The 24,248-nt window shown below is 39.6% G+C and overlaps 2 protein-coding genes across 2 annotated transcripts; both read left to right on the forward strand.

The window, feature by feature from the left end:
• Positions 1 to 3,470: 3,470 nt before the first annotated feature.
• Positions 3,471 to 4,839, forward strand: RFeSP (Rieske iron-sulfur protein). The gene is made up of 3 exons (XM_014238722.3): positions 3,471 to 3,695; positions 4,019 to 4,398; positions 4,466 to 4,839. Exons 1-3 carry the CDS (start codon positions 3,605 to 3,607, stop codon positions 4,682 to 4,684), a joined length of 690 nt encoding a protein of 229 aa, XP_014094197.2. The 5' UTR covers positions 3,471 to 3,604; the 3' UTR covers positions 4,685 to 4,839.
• Positions 4,840 to 5,240: 401 nt separating this feature from the next.
• poe (E3 ubiquitin-protein ligase-like protein poe) lies at positions 5,241 to 24,212 on the forward strand. The gene is made up of 15 exons (XM_014238740.3): positions 5,241 to 5,379; positions 5,563 to 5,657; positions 6,114 to 6,190; positions 6,684 to 7,043; positions 7,105 to 9,247; positions 9,309 to 9,815; positions 9,882 to 11,371; positions 11,439 to 16,057; positions 16,122 to 16,326; positions 16,637 to 17,341; positions 17,410 to 19,073; positions 19,153 to 19,632; positions 20,047 to 22,111; positions 22,183 to 23,779; positions 23,948 to 24,212. Exons 1-15 carry the CDS (start codon positions 5,285 to 5,287, stop codon positions 24,025 to 24,027), a joined length of 16,182 nt encoding a protein of 5,393 aa, XP_014094215.3. The 5' UTR covers positions 5,241 to 5,284; the 3' UTR covers positions 24,028 to 24,212.
• The last annotated feature ends 36 nt before the right edge of the window (positions 24,213 to 24,248 follow it).

Consider the following 24,248-nt stretch of genomic DNA (forward strand, 5'->3'; position numbering starts at 1 on the left):
TTTTGTTGGCATTTTTTATATATTTTTGTTGTTGTTGCTATTACCATTTTGCAACTGATTCCTTTACTAGCGCCATTATCCTGCATGTACATACATACAATACTACATACACGTATGTACACACATTGTAGTTGTTATTGCTATTTAAGTGGGTCGCATAAACTACTACGAAGATACGAAGTTAATTGGGGATGTGAGTAGAGAGATAACGTTGTTGTTCATTTTATTGTAGTTGTTTATGTTGTGTTACAGAAAATGTGTAAACAAAAAGTAGACCGGCAATCCGTCAGAGGATTTATGGGACAGCTAAGTTGTTGCAGCAGCCGAGGATGAGCGCTCTACGCCAAGTAACTGTTGGCTTTTCGTGCAACACTCAGCCACGCAGAAGTAAAGACACACAATCTCACATATAGGTACAAGTATACGAGTATATATATAAATATATGTATATATATAATAATAAATAAAATGTATGTACATACACATACATGCTAAATTTATTTGAAAATATATATGTAGCTTATACTGCTTCGTTTCCTGGCTTTGCTCTCGCACTCTTTCATATCCATAGATGGGTGTGTGTGTGTGTTTGTGTATGTATGTTGTATTCGGTTGGAGTTTTTGATTGCGTCGCTGGCGACTGCAAACAGTTTTAGCCGAAAATAAAGTATGCCAATGGCGCCTAGCCGACATAGTTTGAGTTGTTTTCAAAATTCACGCACTTCTATTTAGTTCAGCAGCACACATACACACTCACAAAGAAACGCGATCGTGCTTTGCTGCCATATTTATGCATTGTGTGGGCGCCTAGAGGTAGGCTATAGTGATGGTGTGTGGTTTTGCTCTTTTCTTTTATGCTTACATGAATTCATTGAACTACCACAGCTGCTTCGTTCTGCCCCTATAAAAACCACATTAAGTAAAAATGTGAAAAGTTTCCGGGGAGGTTTTGCAAATCGTTTTAATTATGATTCAGTCTTTCAGTGTAACTATAAAGTCGTTAGCATTATCCGTTTTTACAATTAAAGCGTCCCGTTTTATATATTCATAGAATGTTGCACAGGAGTGTAATAGTTGTTTGTATAATGATTAACTGACCATTGGTCTGGTAATAGATGACTTTAATAACACTAACATAGAAACCCAAATATTTGGCAAAGCGATCAAGTGTGACCTCATTCTCTAAGGAATTTAATATACATAAGTATTTTACAATCGTGTATTACTACCATCTTTATACCCTGAAATGGGTATATTATGTTTGCCACAATGTTTGTAATACCCAAAAGGAAACGTCGGAGACCCTATAAAATATATATATAAATGACTAGAAGAGACTAGAAAATACTATATATAAATGACTAGAAGGACGAGTTGAGTCGATTTAGTCATGTTCGTCTGTCTATCCGTCCGTCCCTTAGTTTTTGAGGTATTGCTTTGAAGTTAAACAACGAATTTGCTTGACATTTTTTGAGTGGCCCAAAACATTCAGTGAAGTTGCGAAATCATTGAAAAAACGATCTCAACATCTCTTGTGGATCGACTTAACACATTTTGATTAATGTTTTGGGTATGAAACGCGTCAATGCTAGACTCGTATCAAAAGAAATCAACCTTTTGCACAAACGACGTCGAGTAGAAGTCACAAAAGAGATGCTTGACAACATTGCTGGTGACGAGACGTGGATTTATGAATATGACGTCGATACTGTTCAACAATCTAGCGAATGACGCTCCGAATATCAAACGAAACCGAAAAAAATCAAAGTTCGCTGAAGGCACTAAGGCTATCCCAGCCGAGGCTTGTAAATTGTGTATGAAAAATTGGACTAAGCGTTAGCTCAGGCGCCTAGATTGCATTGAAATACATAAAATATATTTTTTCTGTTTTGGTCAGCTCTAGTTACAATTGATTAGATGGTACATTTGTTTTGTGGAAACTCTCTTCCATAAAAACTTGTTCATATTTTCCCCAAATCTTTTCCAACAATTTAATGAACTGTTTAAATTTTTTTATTATTTTTCACTTTCTCTTTAATTTAAATGTATATACAATTCTCTTTCATTCTTCTTTCACTTTTCTTTCCTAATTTACCACAACAATTTATAAAAAGCAAATACTGTGACAATTTTTCACTTAAGATTTTAATATTCTACACAGCGGGAAGCCACGCTGATTTTTGTCTGGTTTGCTGGTATTTTTCAACATCTCTGCTCTTTAAAGCTTGGGTGTGGGCATGTGCTTATGCCTTTTTTCAACTATTATAATTTAAATATTTTCAATATCTAAATATCTACTTGCGTGAACAATTAAGCACGTAAGTCCACTCTTAACAATTATTTTAATTTCAAAATTTTAGTTTTTAATGTAAGCTTTCTATGCGGTGTCAACAAAAGATTTGTGAGATACACATACACATGTGTAATTCAAATATATATGTAGGCAGGTAATATTCTCGATTTCTAAGAACAGCCTTCACCAGTCATATATAGAAAACAATTTGATTCTTACTCCAAATTTTGAATACCCAATTGGAGATTTTATTGCGCTGTGCTATCTACTCTAAACCAATGTTCCTCCTTTCCTAATCCCAGTCTACTAGAATTAAGTATCTAATGTGGAAATGTTTAGAATACATTTTTCAAATCGAGGTCTATGGCATTAGCAGATGTACAAGAGATTATACTAGAGAAAAACTATCACGGAGAACGAATTGACATTCTCAGTGATAGTCAAGCGGCACTTCAGGCAATCTCGTCCGTTGAAATCAAATCAACAATGGTACTGGGGTGCATAAGAATGCTTAACAGGGCTGCCACTAAAAATTATATCTTACTAGCATGGATCCCTGAGCATAGAGGAAACAATGGAAATTATGTAGATGAGCTCGGGGCAAAAGAAGCTGCGGCAACGAGTCCGATAGGACCGGAACCGTTCCTCGTTGTGGGCCCCACAATTTACGAGAGGAGCTACGGAAAGAGAAAAGGGCCAGTAGAAAACGCCACTCGCAACAAGTGCCTAGGCTTTGACAGGCGAGGCTGTTCCTGGGAGAGTTAACGCCGGAGACAGGCTATTCGGCAAAAAAATCCGGTGAGAGCACACATTACAACAATTAACGCAAGGGCTTTACTAAATCACTTTGATTTGACTGGGTTAAACGAAGTGCGGTGTTAACAAGAGAGGATCGCAATGCTTTTCTCAAAATTAAATCTCAAATTGTATCTAACTTCAAACCGAAGCTGTCATAAATTAGGATTTTTACTCCATTTTATTGTGTGTAATCTCACTTATGATGTTATCTAATATTGTGATTTCGACCGATTTTTGGTATTTCCTAATAGGCAATAAGTTTTGCTTCGAATAAAATCTGGCATCGTTATTGCGTCTATTTAGTACGATTTCAAACCATCACAAAATTGTAGCGCCATCTGCCCACTTGTCAATTTTTGACATTTCACCTTTTTCTCTGCTTTTAGTCGATTGTCAGATATCAGCAGTAATTTCGGTAGGCAGCGAAATTTTTCGCAACAAATTTGACCACTACAATAATCTTAATTACATTTCGAACTTTCAAAAATACGAGTTTTGAATAAAATTTCAAATATGATGAACGCAGTAACTCGTGCTTACCTACGCGCTGGCAGCCAGTCCGTGTCCAATGTGCTCAAACCAGCAACAGTGGCATCCGCTCAAGGTAAGTATGGGACGGGTGCAGTGTTTCCTTAAAGTTATTGCACAACCAAAGTGATCTAGTGTTTTAAAGGAAAGTGAATGCATACAGCGAAAATTCAATAAAAAAAATTAAAATTAAATTGCTGGTGCGCAATAATAATGACTTGTGCCCATTTTCTCAGGACTTACATTATGTAATGTTTTTTGAGGTTAGGCATAAACGTCATTCTAAAAACAGTGCTTAAAAACAAACTGGAAACTAACGTTTACGATAATTGCAATTACTAATACATAAATATGTAAGTGTTAGGTGGATATACTAAAAACCTAAGCTTGATTTTGCAGTTCAACGCAATGCACACACTGACTTGCAGGTGCCTGACTTCTCTCCCTACCGTCGTGAGTCTGTAAATACACCCACCCGCAAGGATGAGTCGGCAGAGAGTCGCAAAGCGTTCTCCTACATGCTGATTGGTGCCGGTGCTGTAGGCAGTGCTTACGCTGCTAAAGGACTCGTAACAACTTTCGTAAGCTCGATGAGCGCAACCGCTGATGTATTGGCCATGGCTAAGATTGAAATCAAACTTGGTGATATTCCAGAAGGCAAATCTGTCACATTCAAATGGCGTGGTAAGCCTTTGTTCATTCGTCATCGTACAGCTGGTGAAATTCAAACGGAACGCGCTGTTGCTGTATCTACTTTACGTGATCCTCAAGGCGATGACGTGAGTTGCATCCAAATAGTATAAATTTTCTTGTAAAATAATCACTAAAATTTTACTTTTATTTCAGCAACGTGTACTCAAACCAGAATGGTTGGTGGTAATCGGTGTTTGCACACATTTGGGTTGTGTACCAATTGCCAATGCAGGCGACTTTGGCGGTTATTACTGCCCTTGCCATGGTTCTCACTACGATGCCTCCGGACGTATACGCAAGGGACCAGCACCGTTGAACTTGGAAGTACCCGCTCATGTATTCCCTGATGACGGCACTTTGGTTGTTGGTTAAGCACATTGATATTTAGTTAAATAGAAAAAATCGAAGTGGAAAGTGTAAACATAATTTAGAACTCAATAAAAAGCAGTGAGGCAAAAAGTGATTCGACGATATGTATGATGAGTTACATATGAGGTGATCTTCACTCAAAGCAAATACTACAATTATATCATTCTGACTTTATATTATTTATAACAGCTATTTATACATATATACATATATTTGTTTTTAAAAAATGTGTGTTAGAAGATTTGTTTTTGAAAAATAACAATTGCAACCAACGGCGTGAATACATTGAAATTATTTGATTAATAGATTTCTTAGTAGAACTTAGACTGGCATCTAACCCAAGACGTACAAAGTGATAGTACAGTATAAAACGTTTCCCAATTAGTTTTAGAGACTTGACTATCAGACGAATAGCTATATAACCACTTCATCACTGCAATTATCTATCAAATTAATTACATTCCAAAATTAAAAGATTTAGTATTCGTCTGGCAACAATCATACCTATTGTGAATGATAATACGAAAATGAATTGGAAAAACGGCAAAAACAAAGTCATATGTCATTCGATAAATGACAAATCAGTATTTGTGAAATTTCAAGATGGATTGGAGCTTTTTAAAACCGCTTATAGCGAGTCGATATGGTTCCTTTACTAAAGCAGATATAGTTAATGTGGTTAAAGCCATATCAAGATGGTAAATAATACAAATATTTCATATACAAGTTTTTATTTAATCGTAATTAGTAATCGGTGCGTAATCAAAAATTTGCAATTCACTTGCAAATCAAAGATGGCGGCCGACGTCTGAAAATTTTTTCCATACTTGTGAAATACGTTTTCTGACGTTTTAATCGTGTTTGTTATAATTTAATTGCAGTGAAAACGATTTTTTCGATGATGAAAGTAATTATGCGCAATTTTATATGGCCTTTGCAGCAGTTGCTGCAGACAAATTGAGCCAATGTAAACTTGGTAAGTCTCGACAACGATTTTTCACGGAAAAGGTATACATACACAATTTTTTCAGTTGCAATAGCTTTTCTTTGCTTCAACTTTAGAGAAACTAAAAGTTCGCCAACTTAAATAAATAATGTAATATATCAATAGTAATATTGGTTTTAGTAATTATGAAATTGTTATGTCAATAAATTGTTAACCATAATTTATTGGAGAATTCTTAATTAATTGGCATATACCGTTATATGTTCATATTAGGGTAGGTGCGGTGTATATTTGTTAACAAAAAAAAAGTATGGGCATTATATGAATACATATCTAGTATATGTTATATGTACATGTATTCTGTGTTTGAAATACCAGCTGTTTGTTACTTTGTTTTGTTTCCGGAATGTCGGGGGTGCTTAAAATTGCAATTCATTTGTATATTTTTCTAATTCTCTTTTCATCTTTCATTCTATACAAAAACAGTTTGTCAAACACAGTTGCCGCAAATACAGGAGGCTTGTGCGGTACTTATACGATTCATAATCCACAAATTGAGCAAAGTGAGTATATGTTGAATTATATTTTGAAAATATGCACATAAATATTTAAGCGTTATTAAAAAAAATTTAAAAAAAACGTATTTGATATTGTTTTTTATGCAAACATAATTTCCGAAAAAAATTTAAACGAACAATTTGTATTTCATATAAAAACTGCAGTATTAAAAAATAAATTTACAGTTGTTTAAAACGGATTTAAGCATATAAAAATTACTACAATAACTCTTAAAAATCAGTAAAAAAAATATTAATTATTTGTATGTATATTATTTTTCTATAACTTATGTAAGATTGATGCTTATTTACAAATCCATGTATTTATATAATAAAATATTATAATATACATATGTAAATTCAGTAACTGTTCACCACCAATAGTTAACGATGCGCATTAAAGTGCAGTGATTACATATTTATAATTGAAAAAATCAAATCTAAATTCTAGAGACACCATTGTTTATTTGTACTCATTATTACTTATTCTCTAATAAAGATAACTAAGAAACCAAGCTACACACAATCTCTTAGAGACGAGATAAAATGGCTGTTACCCTGTTTGAAAAGCCTTTGCGAGGGGAAAGCTCCACAAAACGCTACATTAAAAAATCCCCATCCTGGCGTAGCTGGCCTGCTACATTTAGATTTCAATGTCGTAGCAGCTGTATTAAAGGCTGCAAAGTATCCTGAACCCAACAAAAGCATTGTAACTGGTGGTGATAAGGAGTCTCCAAAATCGGAGATTAAACGTTCGCGTTCAGATTTATCAACGGTAATATTTCAACAGTTAACTGCACCGCTGGAAGCTGGAAAAAATTCATGGTCACCACTAAGTGATGAAATCACAGATTGTGCAGTAAGTTGTTAATTAAGCATTGATTATTCATAAATGTAATTGAAAACCCCTTTTTTTTTAGGATATTTTCACCATAGCGAATGTTGCATATTTACAATCACTAAATGGAGCCGATGTTATACTTGATGTGTGTATTTCGTTGCCCATTTTGGCACGTTATCGAGCCAAATATCAGGAAACTATTGCGGCTATTAATACAAAACCATTGTATTTGCCACTAACACAAACTGAGGCTACACAAATAAAGAATACGCTTTCCCACATGGTTACTGACATCTCTATCCTGTGGCAAGCTTTATCATTGCCCATCATGCAACCGCTTTCACCTAGTCGTATAACAAAACTATCCAATTGCGCTATTTCAGCACTTTACTGCGCTGTATTAACATCGATTGCGAGTAGCGTGCTTAGCATGTCAAGCTCATCGTCCTCACAGAAGAGTCAACAATCTTCTGGTGGTGGTAGTGGCGCACAATCTAAAGAAACTGATGAAACTGAAGAGCACTCACGTTTTATTGTTGACAAAGCATTGGAAATTTACACTATTATAGGTAATGTCTTCAAAACATCTGCGCGTTCGCATGTATATCAGAATCACTTGTGTTTTGGTGCCTGGTTATTGGTTAGTGGCATACAAGGTGCTCTTGGTGCCTCAGGTAGCGGTAGCACAAGTAGTAAATCGGGAGCACAACTCGAAGATGCAGCTAAATCTAAAACGACAGTTGGCGCCACCCAACGTCCACCAGACACACCATCCACACCAACAGCACGTGTTAATCTCTTCAAAGTTCAACAAGGCTTTGGAGTACTAAATGCCGCAATAGCCAATCATTGTATTAAATTGCTGAGTGAACTAGTAGAAGATTTAAAAATTGAATCCACTTGTAACGATATTGGTGTAAACAACACCAATCAGAATTTACCAGAACCAGCTAGTTTCGATATACTAGAAAACTATACATCACTTCAGCGTTTAATACGTGTACTCAACACCGCTACACTACATCAACTTTTCACTTTTCTTGCAACAGTCGCTTATCGTAAAGCGTGCGCACTTAAACGTGCAAACGCCAAAGATCGCACTGAATGTGAAGCCATTAGCTACTCGGATTCAACAACATACTTTAATGATACACTATCCTGCTCCGATAATTCTGAAGAAGATGATAGCGAAAGTTATTTGGGCCATTGGTTCAAGGAAACCCTCTCACCCGAGGGTAATGATGACACGGCAAATGCGCAGGCACCAGAGCGTAGCAGTGAACCGCAAAAGTCAAATTTAGTACCAGCCGTTGATGAGCCACATGAATATTTAGATTTAGCAGCACAAATATTTTGTTTCATGGAACAATTTTTCGCCAACAAACATGCCTATTTACATCGCTATGTAAAAGCTGGTTTGAGCGACCAACAAATGTTACTATTGGCAAATATACTAAAAGACCTTGATCGTGATACAGCACGTGGCGAAGCTGAGGCGTCCACGTGTGCCAAATGGCAAGCTGCCATGATACGTTTTTCCGGTGCAGTTGGTCGCTATTTGCACAACTTAATATCGGCTTCATTGCTAAGTGAAACTTTGCAATCCAATTTACTACAACATCTTTCGATTTCGCCTTGGTCAACCGATACCAATGCCTGGCCGCTACAGGTATATCCAAGCACCTTATCAGTGCTAGTGCAAATTCTATTGCTTAAGCCAACACAGGAAAAAGAAGCTGCCTGCCTATCTGTATGGCACCGTTTAATTAACACACTCGTCGAAGGTGTTTGTTGCACTTCTGTTGCAAGTACTGCATCTGATGTCGACTATGAGGACCTTAATATGGAGCATGCGCAACTGCTGCTATTTCTTTTCCATTCATTAAATTTAATGCAAAAGAAAATGATATTGTTGCTAACAGCCGGTGCTGTGACACGTTGCGCTGAAGTATGTCGGGGCATTTCCCCAGATAAGCCTGTACGCAATAGTCAAATAATACTGCTATCACGTTTGTTACTCTTCCTTGAGTATCTAATGAAACATTTGTACAATGCACCACCTGAACTGTTGGATCAGGTGCGTTGGAATTTATTTAGCATAACAACAATGCATGAAAATCAAAAAGTTTCCGATTTGCTTAATAGCAAAACAAAACTGACATCTTTCTGCCGCAAAGATATTGAAGAGAAATTCCGCAAATCATCATCGGACTATCTTTCAAGTAATGTTGTCATTGTATATAAACCACTCGTAACTAACCAAAATTCTTATATTCGTTGCAGATATACGTCCTACTTTCTATTCACTAACTGTGGTCGATCAATCTGCTACTTCGACACAACAGGAATTCAAACTTGATGGACTAGCATGGAATTTCATACTGTGCACACCCGACAAATTAAAATATCCGCTTCTAGTCGATGCGCTAATCGATATACTTTCCGTGACTGACATGTCACAAAGTAAAATCACTTCACATACTTTATGCGCTATGCAATATTGTTTTAGCATCTGTTGGAAATTACTACTCGGTTTGCCCCCTTCAACGGTTCACGTTGAATCATTGCTCGAAGATAAAGTGCCAAATTTGCACTCGTTGCTGTGGTCTATACGTTGTCCTATGTCAACATCGCACTATTTGATTGTGAACAGTTTAATCAAGCAAGGCATGTATACACAGTTTGCAGAAACGCTTTGGTCGAATGTCAGTGATCGTGTTAGCGATATTAGTTTCAGTTTGAAACAGACATTACTGGGCGTGGAATCATTCAACAATGCCGTAGATAAAGGTGAGTTTAGTTTGTTGTAATTATTTCGTACGAATTTCACGCTATACATAAAACATTTCTTTACAGTTAATCCACGCTTATCACATATTATACTGCTCGATGCTGTTGTTGCGCACATGCAAGCTGTAGCATGGGCCGCAAAAGAAGGGATTAAACTACAACGTGCTGCTGCAAGCAGCAATAATAGTGGCAGCGCTAGCCCTAGCCTGCCCAGCTCTAATTCACCAATTACAACGGGCGAACAAGATGTTTATTCTTCTTCGGAATCGTTGGATCAAAAAAATAAATCTGATTCACCATCTACCTTGCTACAAGAACGTGCCCAAACTAGTCGTGATCTACTATTGTTATTAATTGAAACTTACAAAATTGTTTCGGAAACTGTACGCAGCAAAATGACATTACAACTCACAGACGCCACACCCGTTAATATACTGAATCTGATCGTGCCAATTGTTAGCTCGAAAAATCCACTTACAACCGAATTAAAAGCAACATTTATAAAACTCTTGCCGAATCAGGATAAAGATATAATCAATGTTGAATGGCCAAAGTGCTTACTGATATCAGACGGTACTATATTCACCAAACCCAACTATCCAGTGGAGGAATACACCTTAGCAGTGATTGAAGCGCATATTGCTGAGCTAACACGCTACAATAATTATACCTTATTGAATTCGCTGAAACACTGTATGAAGTCCATACTAAGTCTAATTGATTTACTACTACCATATTGCAATGTTGATATTGCGCCCAGCACTGGCGCTGCCAATGTCGGTGTGGATATTGAAAATGAATTAAAATCCTTGCTTATATCGACCATGTTGGATGTACGTACGGAATATGTGTACGAAAAAGGTGAGAAATGCATGCACACGCTAATGACTGGACATGATAGCAGCAACGAAGCACAACAGCTGCTCGTATACGAGTACACATTGCGACACTGTTACAAGCTCCTTTTAGAATTTGCCCGTGAATTACGTCAATCGCAGGGAAACACGAGTAAGGTGATCTTTAGCGAGGTAATGCTTTTCTCTGTACTAAAGACTATGACACAGATGCTTGAGAAGCCCACGGGTGTCAAGGCAATGCATAATTTCTTCTATGTAAATAAAGCGGGTAGCATGGTTGAGCTGCTATTATCCTTCACAGGCACCACAATGTCTGTTTGTTACGCCAAAAAGCTATTACAATTCGTTGAGAAGCTCTTCCAATTGGCCGAACAAAGTGATTGCAACTTTCCAATGGAGGATTTGCTACAATGCTTTAATGAATTGGCATATTTTCATGTACCTCATATAAAAGATTGGCTAAGTCATATTATTTATGGTCCCAGTTGCGCCACGGGCGGTTCTGATACGGTAGATAAAGTGCTTGCAAGCATGCAACCCTCAAGTACACCCTCAAGTAATGCACAAACACCAACAAATATGGCTACAGTGTCAGCGATACCTAGCATAACGGATCAATTGGCACAATCCTCTGGCTTGGACGCAGAAGCCATGGAAACCGAAGATGATGGAGCAATAGCTTGCGCACCCACAATACAGGTAAACAACAAAAAAAAGTTAATTTTGAAAATATGAAATTAGTAACTAATTGCATTTTATTTTGTAGGCTGAGACATTTAACCTTTGGCAAAATGTCGGTAACAGTTATGTGACAAATCAATCAGATGAAACATCACAAGATGCCGAAGCCTGCGAACGCAACGGTGCACTTTTATTAAGCGTTGTGAAATACATAACACGCAGCAGCAAATCTCCAACAGGTGTTGGCAAGATATTCTTCCAATCGTTAATCCAACTAGGACAGTCGTTGATTGCACCACCGCAAGAGGCATCTGATTTTGCTGACATGCTACAAGTTATGATAATACTAGCCGACAAGACACAAGATTGTGGCCATGCCATACTCTTCAAAGCTACAATTGCTTGGCTTGATATAATTAAATTTCAAGTACTCGAACGTGCTTTGAATCCCAAAAACGTTACATCGTTAGTACCAGCCGTTACACTTGAAAACATCAATGCACTGCTTAAATACCTAAGCGAATTGTTGCAGAGCCTCGGCTATAAGGGTAGTAAAAATTTGACACCATCATGGGATGATGAAATGCAAACTGATTTGGAGGAGATGATCGATGATTTAGGCATGGAAGAGGATGACTCATTTGTAGAGGACTCAGATGAAGACAGTCTCAATAATAAGCTCTGCACATTTTCGCAAACTCAAAAGGAATTCATGAATCAACACTGGTATCATTGTCACACCTGTAACATGGTGAATACGGTTGGCGTGTGTTCAGTATGCGCACGCGTGTGTCACAAAGGACATGACGTTAGCTATGCTAAGTATGGTAACTTCTTTTGTGACTGTGGCGCTAAGGAGGATGGTTCTTGTCAAGCGCTCAGTCGACGTGTCTCTTCGAGTGGTGGTGGCGGCATTAGCAGCTCAGGTGCAGATAGCCGTCAGCTTATCGACTACAGTCAAAGCGCTTATGCCAGCAATTTGAATGCGTTGAATAGCAAAAAACGCGCACAAACACCTCCAACACAAATCGCCACATACACACAACGCATGGATGCGCCCAATGAACGCATTACTCTGCTAATGAAATGGTTGGGCTCAAGTCGTGAACTGTTTCAGAATAACGAACAATGGAGTGTAATCGTACATTGCATACTCGACTTCTTGGATGTGCTACTACCAGCCATACGCGAGAATTGCGCACTCTTCTCCATTGTCGGTTGTCACAAGCGTGCTAAGACAGCATTAGAACGTTTACATGCGCCCGAACAGACTTTCCAAATCACCGATCAATTAATGGTGCCCACACTGGGTTCACAGGAAGGCGCATTTGAGAATGTACGCATGAGCTATTCGGGCGATCAGGGCCAGACCATAAAGCAATTGCTTTCATCTGGTCTGGTGCGTCGTGTGGCCTTGTGTTGCCTCTCCTCACCACATGGCAAGCGTCAGCATTTAGCTGTGTCACACGAAAAAGGAAAAGTTACAATTCTACAATTATCGGCATTACTTAAGCAAGCAGATGCTGCCAAACGTAAACTTACACTCACACAACTCTCGTCGGCGCCTATACCGTGCACAGTACTCTCACTAACAGCCAATCCGGCGAATGAAGACTGTTTAGCCGTTTGTGGTTTGAAGGAATGTCACATTCTAACATTCTCCAATAGTGGCGCTACTAATGAACACATTGTCTTGACACCGCAGCTCGAGAATGGCAACTTTATTAAGAAAGCCAATTGGCTGCCCGGTTCGCAGACTATGTTGGCGCTTGTTACAGCAGATTATGTGAAAATCTACGAACTGTCTGAAGATTCTTATAGTCCCAAATATTATTTCCTTGTTGCAATTGGCAAAATTCGCGATTGCACATTCGTTTACCAAGATGGCGTATATTACATGTTGATCATAGCCTCCTCTGGCTATATTTACTACCAGAAATTGGATGACCAGAGTTTAGCCAAACATGGCGATTTCTATGTAACCAATACTTTGGAACTAAATCATCCACACATCAAGGATGTAAGTGGACAAGTGGGCGGCGGTGGTGTATCAATTTATTATTCGCACACACTGCAACTGCTGTTCTTCAGTTATTCGGTTGGACGCAGTTTCATGGCACCCCTCACCGATGTCAATAAGGGTGTGAAGAGCATAACACATCTACAGACTGCACCCGCATCTAAGAACTCATCTAAAGGACCGCCACAGCCATTGTGTCAATGGACCGAAATAACTGGACATCCTGGTTTAATTTGCTCCATGATGCACACCTCCAACAATCCAGTCATTTTCATGTTCACACCAGAACGCATACTAATGCAAGAGATCAAAGCACAATCGTCGAAATCACGCATAATGGATATGGTGGCCATACGTCACACAGTTGCTGGTGTAGAGAAAACAACGCTCATACTTCTATGCGAAGACGGCAGTTTACGCATATTTACCGCTCAGCCGGAAAACACCAGCTTCTGGTTATCACCACAAGTCCAACCCTTTGGCAATCAATTGTACTCTTCAACGTTGTTTGCAAAATGTAATTCTAACAAAAAATCGAAACGCAAAACAACTAATCAACAAAAAACTGTCGGCCCCAATGGCGCACCCATATTTCCCATTGATTTCTTCGAACATTGCACGATGCTATCGGACGTGGAGTTCGGCGGCAATGATTTGCTACAAATTTATAATAAGCAAAAACTTAAAACGCGTCTCTTCTCCACTGGCATGTTTGTAGCGTCTACAAAACCTACCGGCTTTACACTGGAAGTATACAATAACGATCCGAATACAGTAATTGTGGGTATACGCGTGCTGCTAGGCACACAGGATGCATTACGTGCGCCACAAACCGTAACGGTATTGGGACGCACTATACCCACGGTTGTACGCCGTGCACGCTGGTTCGATATACCCTTGACGCGTGAAGAGATTCTACAATCAGACAAATGTTTAAAAGTTATCTTCGGCAAATCGCAGGATCCCGAGAATGTCAGTATGTTGGATAGCATTGAAGTGTATGGCAAATCAAAAGATTTAGTTGGCTGGCCAGATGACAGCGATGATACAGCCGGTAACGTTGTGGCGGGCACTGCCGGCAACGCCAACGCTAACTTCAACGGTCAGCTATCTGCGGCAAATTTCGGTGAGGGCTTCACATCTATAAATAATTTGGATAAAATGGTTACAAATCTACTGGAAGTGCTAGACTATTCACTAAATTTGCTTGGCGGCAGTAATGTAACGGCAACTATTAAACAAGAAGCAATTAAAACGGCAACATCATTGCTGCTATTACCCACACCAAATCAAGTGCAAGCGCAATCGCGCTATGTTTTAGCCACATTATTCGGTAATCGCAACGCCTATCATTCTTACAAAGACAACGAGGTTATACACTATGTAAATGCCGAATTGCAGGCGTTAAAGAGCAAATTAAATTCGCCAGAAACGGTGCGTGATGTGGATCCGGAGGCTTTCTATCGTCTAGTCTTGTTGGTACGCAGTATTGCAATGTCACGTCCACAATCGCTCACAAAGATTTGTCTGGATAACAAAATTGAACTCGTCCAAGACATACTTGAGTTTGTTGAAAAGTTATATCAAATCACACCACATGTCGACGAGCCGACATCTATCGTTAGACGTGGTCTTAGTCATACCGAAACTATTGTGCATTGTTTAGTAGAAATAATGCATGCGTTTGCGCTCTCCGATGCCGATCAAGTGGAACGCATGACCAAGTACTTTATAGATCTGCTAAAGAACGAATCAAGCATTATAAGTCATAGCGCCAAGGAAGCCATTATATTATTACTAAATCCACGTTTAAAACGCCGCAAGGTTGCTATTGTAACACCGCCGATTTGCTCGACACCCACACCTTCTAACACAACTGGCACGATAACGTCCGCGAATTTAACAACGCTAGCCGTTACTGGCGCAGCTGAAGTCGCCGCCGACGAGGTATTGGAAGCAGCTGCAGCTGCTATTGGTGGTCCCTCGGCTGCTGTAGTGGGTCGTAGTAATAGCGCTGAATTTGTGGATGCTGGCGCAATAGATCCGCTTGCACACGATGCTGGACATCAACTATTAAATTTGGAGGCCTTTATGGGTGGCGGTTTTCCACAACTTTTAGGTTTACAACAGGACGCCGACGATGAAGCAATTATGGATTTAGCGATTGCTCTAAGTTTGCAACAACATGACGGCGAAGGCTTGCAATCATTGCAACAAGGTTTGGCAAATCTGCAGGGTATGCGAAATGCCGGCAATCTACATAATTTACAAGCGCTTGAAGGCAATAATATTGGTATGGCGGCGAATGCAGCAAGCGTCTCAGCTGGTGGCTCCGATGATGAAGGTTCCAATGTAGCCACCGATGGTTCTACATTGCGTACATCACCGGCTGAACCCGCCGGAAGTGGTGGTTCAGAAAGTGGTGGTAGTGGAGTGGAGAGTATTGGTGGCACATCTGGACGTAGTAGCACATATGGCGATCAGGCTAATGCTTCGCCACCGCGTTCGGCAAATACAGCATCTAACATAAATTTAAGCAACAAATCAAATACAAATGCTGGCGCAGTAGGCGGCACCGATGAGCCGGTTGCTAGCGCTAGCGCAGCAGCAGCCGCCGTTACGAGCGTGCCAAACGAAGAGTTGGTCTCTGAGGATGAAAATTTAGCCAAATTGCACGATTTGAGGTAAATTGCTGGTACTGTTGTTTATGTAATTGAAAAATTTTAAATTTTTGTATATTTCAAATAGAATTTCAATTTTGGAGAATATCATCCTCAATCTACAAACTTTCGATAGTTGCAATGGTGTGCAAGCTATACCATTAATACAAGTAATACTTATGTTGACAACCGATCTGAATGGCAATAACGAACGCGATCAAAAGGTGTTAAATGAACTTTTATCAGCGCTTGTGGACTATGTCGAAATGGACTCAATTTCGAACACTTTCAAGGTAAGTGCACTACATGTTAGTTTAAGATTATAAGGCTTATTGCAGAGTTGTAAAAAATTTAAAAGTGCCATGAAAAAATATTTTTTTGTGCATAATATTTCAATAAAAATAGAGAGTTTTCAGAATTTAGTTTTCTGTACTCGCCTGTTAGTTATACTCGCCAATCGTCCAAAAATGTAAACTTACACTACTTTAATACTTAATTATTATATTCAACATGTTACATAAAATTTAAATTTTTCAATAAATTTTTTCATAAGTCCCTTTCCGATATCTTATCACCTACTACTTTTTTATTTTATTTTACAAGATGAAGGATCGCAACGGTAAAAACGAAGTTCGACTTGTGTTGCTCTGTCTCTTCGGCGTATTAATGGGAAAGACCAAGTCCAAGCAGGCAGGCACTACATCACCACCACATCAATTTAAGGATAACGCATCATTTGTAGCCAGCACCACAGCTAGTATACTCAGCAATAACGGCGCATTTACATTCTCATTGGTCGTAATGGAATCACTACTGGAACACTGGAAACGTGTATCTAGCGAACAGAGCGCAAATGGCAACAACGCTGTTGTAGCTGTTGGTACGCCAAATGCTAGCGCTGCAACAACATCAACAAAAACTAATCTACTCAAACCGATACGACATGGCGCTAAACCAGATATTTCTATGCTAATACCACATAACTATTTGAAAAATTATCCCGATATCTTTGATTCATACGATGCCTTACTAACGGAGATTTCCGTACGTTTGCCATATCAAATCTTACGACTTTCGGCCACACATCCTGGTCCCTATGATTGGTATCACAACTATTGTGAGAACATGACTTACACACTGTGCGAATATATGATGCTGAATTTGAATGCATTGCTGCGGCGGCAAGTACGCAAATTACTCATGTATATTTGTGGTAACAAAGAGAAATTCCGCATGTTCCGCGATGGACACTCGCTGGATGTGCACTTCAATTTTGTTAAGGAGATCTGCAGTCTATTTAATACGAAGGTATTTCTTGTCATTTTATTTATAGTTTGAAAAATCAATTTATTCTATTATTTAATTTTAATTTTCAGAATTTAGTGCTTTCAAATCAATCTATACCGATCCTTAGCTATGACTCACTCGTCGAACTTACCGAACATTTGCGCACTTGTCAAGAGATCAGCCAAATACGCACGGGTAATTGGCAAAAGTTCTGCCTCATTCATGAGGATGTGATACCCGTATTGATTGAGATCGCTTGCTATCAACTGGACGATGGCGTTTCACCGATTCTACTGCAACTACTACAAGCAGCGCTTTGCAATAATATACAGGCCGTCAAACAACAGCAACAACAACAACAACAAACGCCAGGCACATCATCCAAATTGCGTGCAGAACGTGAGAAGTCGGAAGACATAGAAATCTCATTTGATTCGAAATTCGATCCAGCTCATTGCAGCACATTCGTACATCAGATATTCCGTTTTGTTTCTGATACATTGTTGAATAAATTTGTGCGCATTTTTTTACTGGAGACAAACATCACATCGATACGTTGGCAAGCGCATTCATTGATATTCGCCATTTATGAAAACTCCAATGATCGCCAGAAAGAGAAATTAATTAGTATTTTATGGAACATGTGGCCATTGGTACCGGCTTTCGGCAGACGTACAGCACAATTTGTGGACATACTTGGCTATTTGACGCTCAGCACAAAATCCATTGTTGACAAGTTGCCAGAGTACACAGAGAAAGCGGTTGAGGTATTACGTCAACAAAACGATTTACTTTCGAAGCATCCGAATGCACCAATCTATACTACCCTTGAACAAATACTGCAAATGAACGGCTATTATTTAGAATCAGAACCGTGTCTTGTATGCAATAACCCCGAAGTAGCCATGGCCAATATTAAATTGCCATCAATTAAATCAGATTCGAAATTCACCACAACCACAATGATCGTGAAGTTGGTACAAAGCCATACAATTTCCAAGATGGTTGTGCGTATTGCTGATTTGAAACGTACAAAAATGGTGCGTACCATCAATATTTACTACAACAACCGTACTGTACAAGCGGTGGTGGAGCTGAAGAATCGTCCAGCTATGTGGCATAAAGCACGCTCAGTGCCATTACAATCCGGTCAAACTGAGGTGAAAATTGATTTTCCTCTACCGATTACCGCTTGTAATTTGATGATAGAATACGCTGATTTCTACGAGACCGTAACTGGTTCCAGCGAAAATTTGCAATGTCCACGCTGCAGTGCCGCAGTTCCCGCCTATCCGGGTGTCTGTGCCAACTGTGGTGAAAATGTATTTCAATGTCATAAATGTCGCGCCATCAATTATGATGAAAAGGATCCATTCCTTTGTCATTCTTGTGGTTTCTGCAAATATGCCAAATTTGACTTTAGCATATATGGACGCGTTTGTTGCGCCGTAGACCCCATCGAATCGGCAGAGGACCGCGCTAAAACAGTGCAAATTATACATTCCTCATTGGAGCGCGCCGATCGAATTTATCGCCAATTACAAACTAACAAACAAATGCTAGAATTACTTATACAAAAGGTAGCCGAACATCGTTGTTCCGATCGGCTGGTGGATGACAATCTTGGCACTGTGCATAGCACTTCACAAGTGAATAAAATCATACAGCTTTTGGCGCAAAAATACTGTGTGGAATCGCGTAGCTCATTCGAAGAATTAAGTAAAATAGTACAGAAGGTGAAGGCATGTCGCAGGTACGTTGAAAAAAATATATAAAAAATTTTAACGGTTATTTTATAATAAAAATTACAACATATATGCATATTTTTGCAGTGAATTGGTCGCTTACGATCGCAGTCAACAAGATCAATCGCACAATTCTCAAAGCATGGATATGCGTGAAAATTATGCCATAAACCGTTGTTACGGTTGCGCATTAGCCTCTACAGAGCAATGTCTTACCCTACTGCGTGCCATGGCCTCCAACTATGATTGTCGTATAGGTTTGTATTCACAGGGTTTGGTCGAAGAATTAGCCCAACACAACCTACGTCGTGGCACACCACAAATACAAGATGAAGTTCGCAATTTACTTGTGCTATTGACCAAGAATAATCAGTATGCTTGTATGAGTTTGTTGGATTTGATTACTGAACGTGTGAAAACCGCATTATTGGGCGCTATACCTTTGGCCAATTTGGATGCAGCCATACACCATGAAATGGTTTTGCTTGAGGTGCTGATCGCACAAGACGATTTTTGCTGGGAGAATAAATTGAAAGTGGTATTCGAGCTGTTCCTTGTAACATGTCGGTGAGTTTGTTTTACGATTTTTATTATAAAACGGTCTTAATATTTGTACTTACACGCTCTTGTCATGTTTGAGTATACGCTAGGATCAAATTTGACACGGACTGGTTTATATAAACTGCGCGCGCAAACCGAAACGATAAATATTTTTTATTCTAGTTTGATACAACTTTTTTTTTCTGTTCGTGTGAAGTTTGATCTTCATATGCCAATTAGTATGTGTTTGGCAGTTGTTTTTTATTTTTACGACGCGAAGAGTTTGCTGTATCAAATTTGATCTCCAGTGCACATATGTGTTCTTTTCAAGCTCTTTAAGATAATATATTTTCTTTCCATAGTTAGACTTAAACTAACGGCTCTAACTCTATAAAAATGTGCAGCATTCGTTAAATAATAAAATTATTTTCTAATCCATAGTGCAACACGTGGACCCGCTATATCGGTTATTCAACCTTGTTTGAGAATAATGCAAGCACTAATTTGCCCTACAATACCGACAAGTAAAATAAATCGCGATTTAAGCCCTTCACAATTATCCACAATCACCAGTATTGACGGTCTTACGGTCAACTTCAATAAGTGGTTAAGTGGCGATCCACAGCACTCATACGAAGCCTGGAAAACTCGCATGCCAGCTAACACAGCAGCAAAGACTCGCAAAGGCTTTACAAGCGCCGGCGGAAACTCGACAGCTACTACAGCTGCCGCCGCCGCCTCATCTATACTCCCAGATGATCGTATGTTGGCCGCAATGCTACAATCGGTAGTCGAACAAAATACTGGTGCGAACAGTGGCAATGTTGCAATGCCCGCAACCGAACCGACAGACTCAGCAAAGAAGAAACGTCAATTAGTACGCGAATTCTATTTGTCTGAGAAGTATGGCCGTCGTTGGCGTAATCGTGTACTAAATAAAGAACACATTAATGCACCACTAGTGCTAAACGCAAATTGGTTGCAACCCATTCTATTCAATACTAATTCACGTTTCGGTCGTCAATTGGCATGCTCACTCATCACCTCGTTGAGCCGTACACATGAACGTAAACGTGAGATACTAAACCTGTTGACCGGCTTTCTTAAGTATGTAGGCGAGGCGGGTGAAGCGAGTGCAGAATTTTTGGCGCTGTATCGTGCGCTTGCCTCCGACACACCATGGCGTCAATACCTAGCATTGAAGGGTGTACTTGTAGAAGTCTCGCAATTATTAACAGCCGAAATTGTTAAAATACATCGCTTGGAAGAGACCACATTATCATCGGACTTGTCACAAGGTTATGCATTACGTCAATTTGTAGAATTACTATCGCTGTTCCTTGAGAGCTCCACCATACGGCAGGCGTACAAGACACGTTTACTTGGACCCGTACTCGAGGGTTATTTATCTCTACGCAAATTGGTTGTGCAACGTACGCGCCTTATCGACGATGCACAAGAGAAATTGTTGGAAATGTTGGAAGAGATGACCAGCGGCACCGAGGAGGAAACGCGCGCATTTATGGAAATTCTAATCGATACAGTCGAAAAAACGCGTATGAATGATATTAAGACACCGGTATTTATTTTCGAGAGACTCTACTCCATTATACATCCAGAAGAGAATGATGAAAGTGAATTCTTTATGACGCTTGAGAAGGATCCACAGCAAGAAGATTTCTTACAAGGACGCATGTTGGGCAATCCATATCCCTCAACCGAGGTAGGACTGGGACCGCTTATGCGCGATGTGAAAAATAAAATTTGTACCGATTGTGAGTTGATAGCGCTGTTAGAGGATGATAATGGCATGGAATTATTGGTGAATAATAAAATCATCAGTTTGGATTTACCCGTAAAGGATGTCTACAAAAAGGTGTGGCTAGCAGAGGGCGGTGAACGTGATGCTATGCGTATTGTATATCGCATGCGTGGCCTATTGGGCGACGCTACTGAAGAGTTTGTTGAGACACTAAACAATAAGAGTCAAGAAGAAGTGGACACCGAACAACTTTATCGCATGGCGAATGTATTGGCTGATTGTAACGGTTTAAAAGTGATGCTCGATCGTATTGGTAGTTTGCAGAATATATCACGCACACGCGAATTGATACAAGTACTATTGAAATTGTTCCTTATTTGCGTAAAAGTGCGCCGTTGTCAAGAAGTGTTGTGTCAACCGGAATTAGGTGCGATCAACACATTGCTTAAGGTATTGCAGGTGTGTCTACAATCAGAGAACGATTCGATACAATCATCAGTGACCGAACAATTATTGGAAATAATGGAGACTATACTCTCGAAGGCGGCAAATGATACATTAGACTCATTTTTGCAATTCTCACTCACTTTTGGCGGACCCGAGTATGTATCGGCATTGATTTCTTGTACCGATTGTGCCAATGTACGCAACAATCCATCGGTACTGCGTCATCTTATACGCGTACTTGCAGCGCTAGTTTATGGCAATGAGGTGAAAATGGCATTATTGTGTGAGAACTTCAAGGTAAGCACGTGAAACTGAAAGTAGAGACACATATTTACTATTATATTGTATTGTTATTCTCCGTTTTACAGGAAATACTCGATTTCAATCACTTCGATAGTGAACGTACACCCGAGGAGGAATTCAAGATGGAACTGTTCTGCGTACTAACCAACCAAATAGAGCACAATTGCATTGGTGGCACCTTGAAAGACTATATAGTTGGATTGGGCATTGTTGAACGTGCCATCGCCTACATAACAAATCATGCACCCTGCGTGAAACCCACATTGCTGCGCACAGACTCAGACGAATTGAAAGAATTCATTTCACGGCCCAGCCTTAAGTACATACTACGTTTCCTTACTGGTCTCGCTAGCAAACATGAGGCTACACAGCTTGCTATCAGCAAAGATATTATACCAATCATACATCGGCTTGAACAAGTATCCAGCGATGAGCATGTCGGTAGTTTGGCTGAAAATCTACTAGAGGCTTTGTGCACTGATGAAGCGACTGCCACACGAGTACAGGAAGTACGTGATTTCACACGCGCCGAAAAGAAACGTTTAGCGATGGCTACACGTGAAAAACAGCTGGACGCACTTGGCATGCGTACCAATGAAAAGGGTCAAGTAACAGCTAAGGGATCGATACTGCAAAAGATTGAAAAATTACGTGATGAGACTGGTCTCACCTGCTTTATATGCCGTGAGGGTTACGCCTGCCAGCCAGCCAAAGTACTTGGCATCTATACATTTACGAAACGCTGCAATGTGGAGGAATTTGAATTGAAATCACGCAAGACTATCGGTTACACCACTGTTACACACTTCAATGTGGTGCACGTGGACTGTCACACCTCCGCTATACGTTTGGCACGCGGTCGTGACGAATGGGAACGCGCTAGTTTACAAAATGCCAATACACGCTGCAACGGTTTGTTGCCACTTTGGGGTCCAGACGTTTCCGAAGCCGCTTTCTCGGCATGCATGACACGCCACAGCAGTTACATGCAGGAGAGTACACAGCGTTGTGACATTTCCTTCCCCAGCAGCATACACGATCTCAAAATGTTATTAATGCGTTTCGCTTGGGAACGTAGTTTCCATGATGATGCCGGCGGTGGTGGTCCACAATCAAATATGCACTTTGTGCCCTATTTACTTTTCTATGCAGTATACTTATTATTGTCCTCTCGCTCAGCAGCACGTGATTGCAAAACGTTGATTGCATACTTGACAGCAGCGCCATCAGACAAGTGGTTGGAATGTGGTTATGAGGTCGAGGGTCCACTGTATATGTTGACCATTTCGTTAGCACTACACAGTCATGAAACGTGGAATAAGCACAAGTTGGCTCACCTAAAACGTTTGATAGCTGTAGCGCAAGCGCGTCACATTTCACCGTCTGTATTATGCAAAGCATTACTTTCGCCGAGCGATCGCCAGACCAAGGATTATAGCGTTTATCGTCCGTTCTTTATGATGTGGGCACTCATCGATTTAACTTATAGCGTTCTCTTCAAGTCGGTGAGCACACCAAAAGAGGAGGACTGGTCGATTTCTTTATTCGATTATATACGTAAAAATGACGAAGCTATGCTAAAGTCAACCGATACGATTTTGCAAACTTTCACCGATGAATATCTACCGTGCACATCTTTCGGCGAATTTTGCGATGTAGCTGGTGAGTTACTTTGATTTTAATTAAATATGCGACATATGTGTATATTATGTGTAAGCGCAATGTGCTGCTTACAACTCATTGAGAAGGTACTCGTATATGGTATTATTATTTTCTTATATCATATTTAATTAAACATACATAAAATAATCTAATTTATATTTATTTCAGGTTTATTGCATTTGATTGAGAATCCCGATGGATTTATTGATGAGGTTTTGGCTGCACTACCCACAACTTCGACCGCTTGAATTAACGAGCATATACTTATACAATAAATTTATTAACCAATATGCTTCTAATTGTCGATTGCAAAGCATACCGTTGTAGCACTGAATTCCCTAATTTGCTTCAAATGCGTTCATTACACACATTGTTACTGAATGTTTATTGCAAATTTAATCTCAATAAATCTTAGCGTTCCATACTTAATAAATCTTGTGTTTTATTTAAATAGAATAGGTTTAATAAG

This window comes from Bactrocera oleae, chromosome 3 (assembly GCF_042242935.1).
Source record: "Bactrocera oleae isolate idBacOlea1 chromosome 3, idBacOlea1, whole genome shotgun sequence".
In the NCBI taxonomy this organism is placed as follows: domain Eukaryota; kingdom Metazoa; phylum Arthropoda; class Insecta; order Diptera; family Tephritidae; genus Bactrocera; species Bactrocera oleae.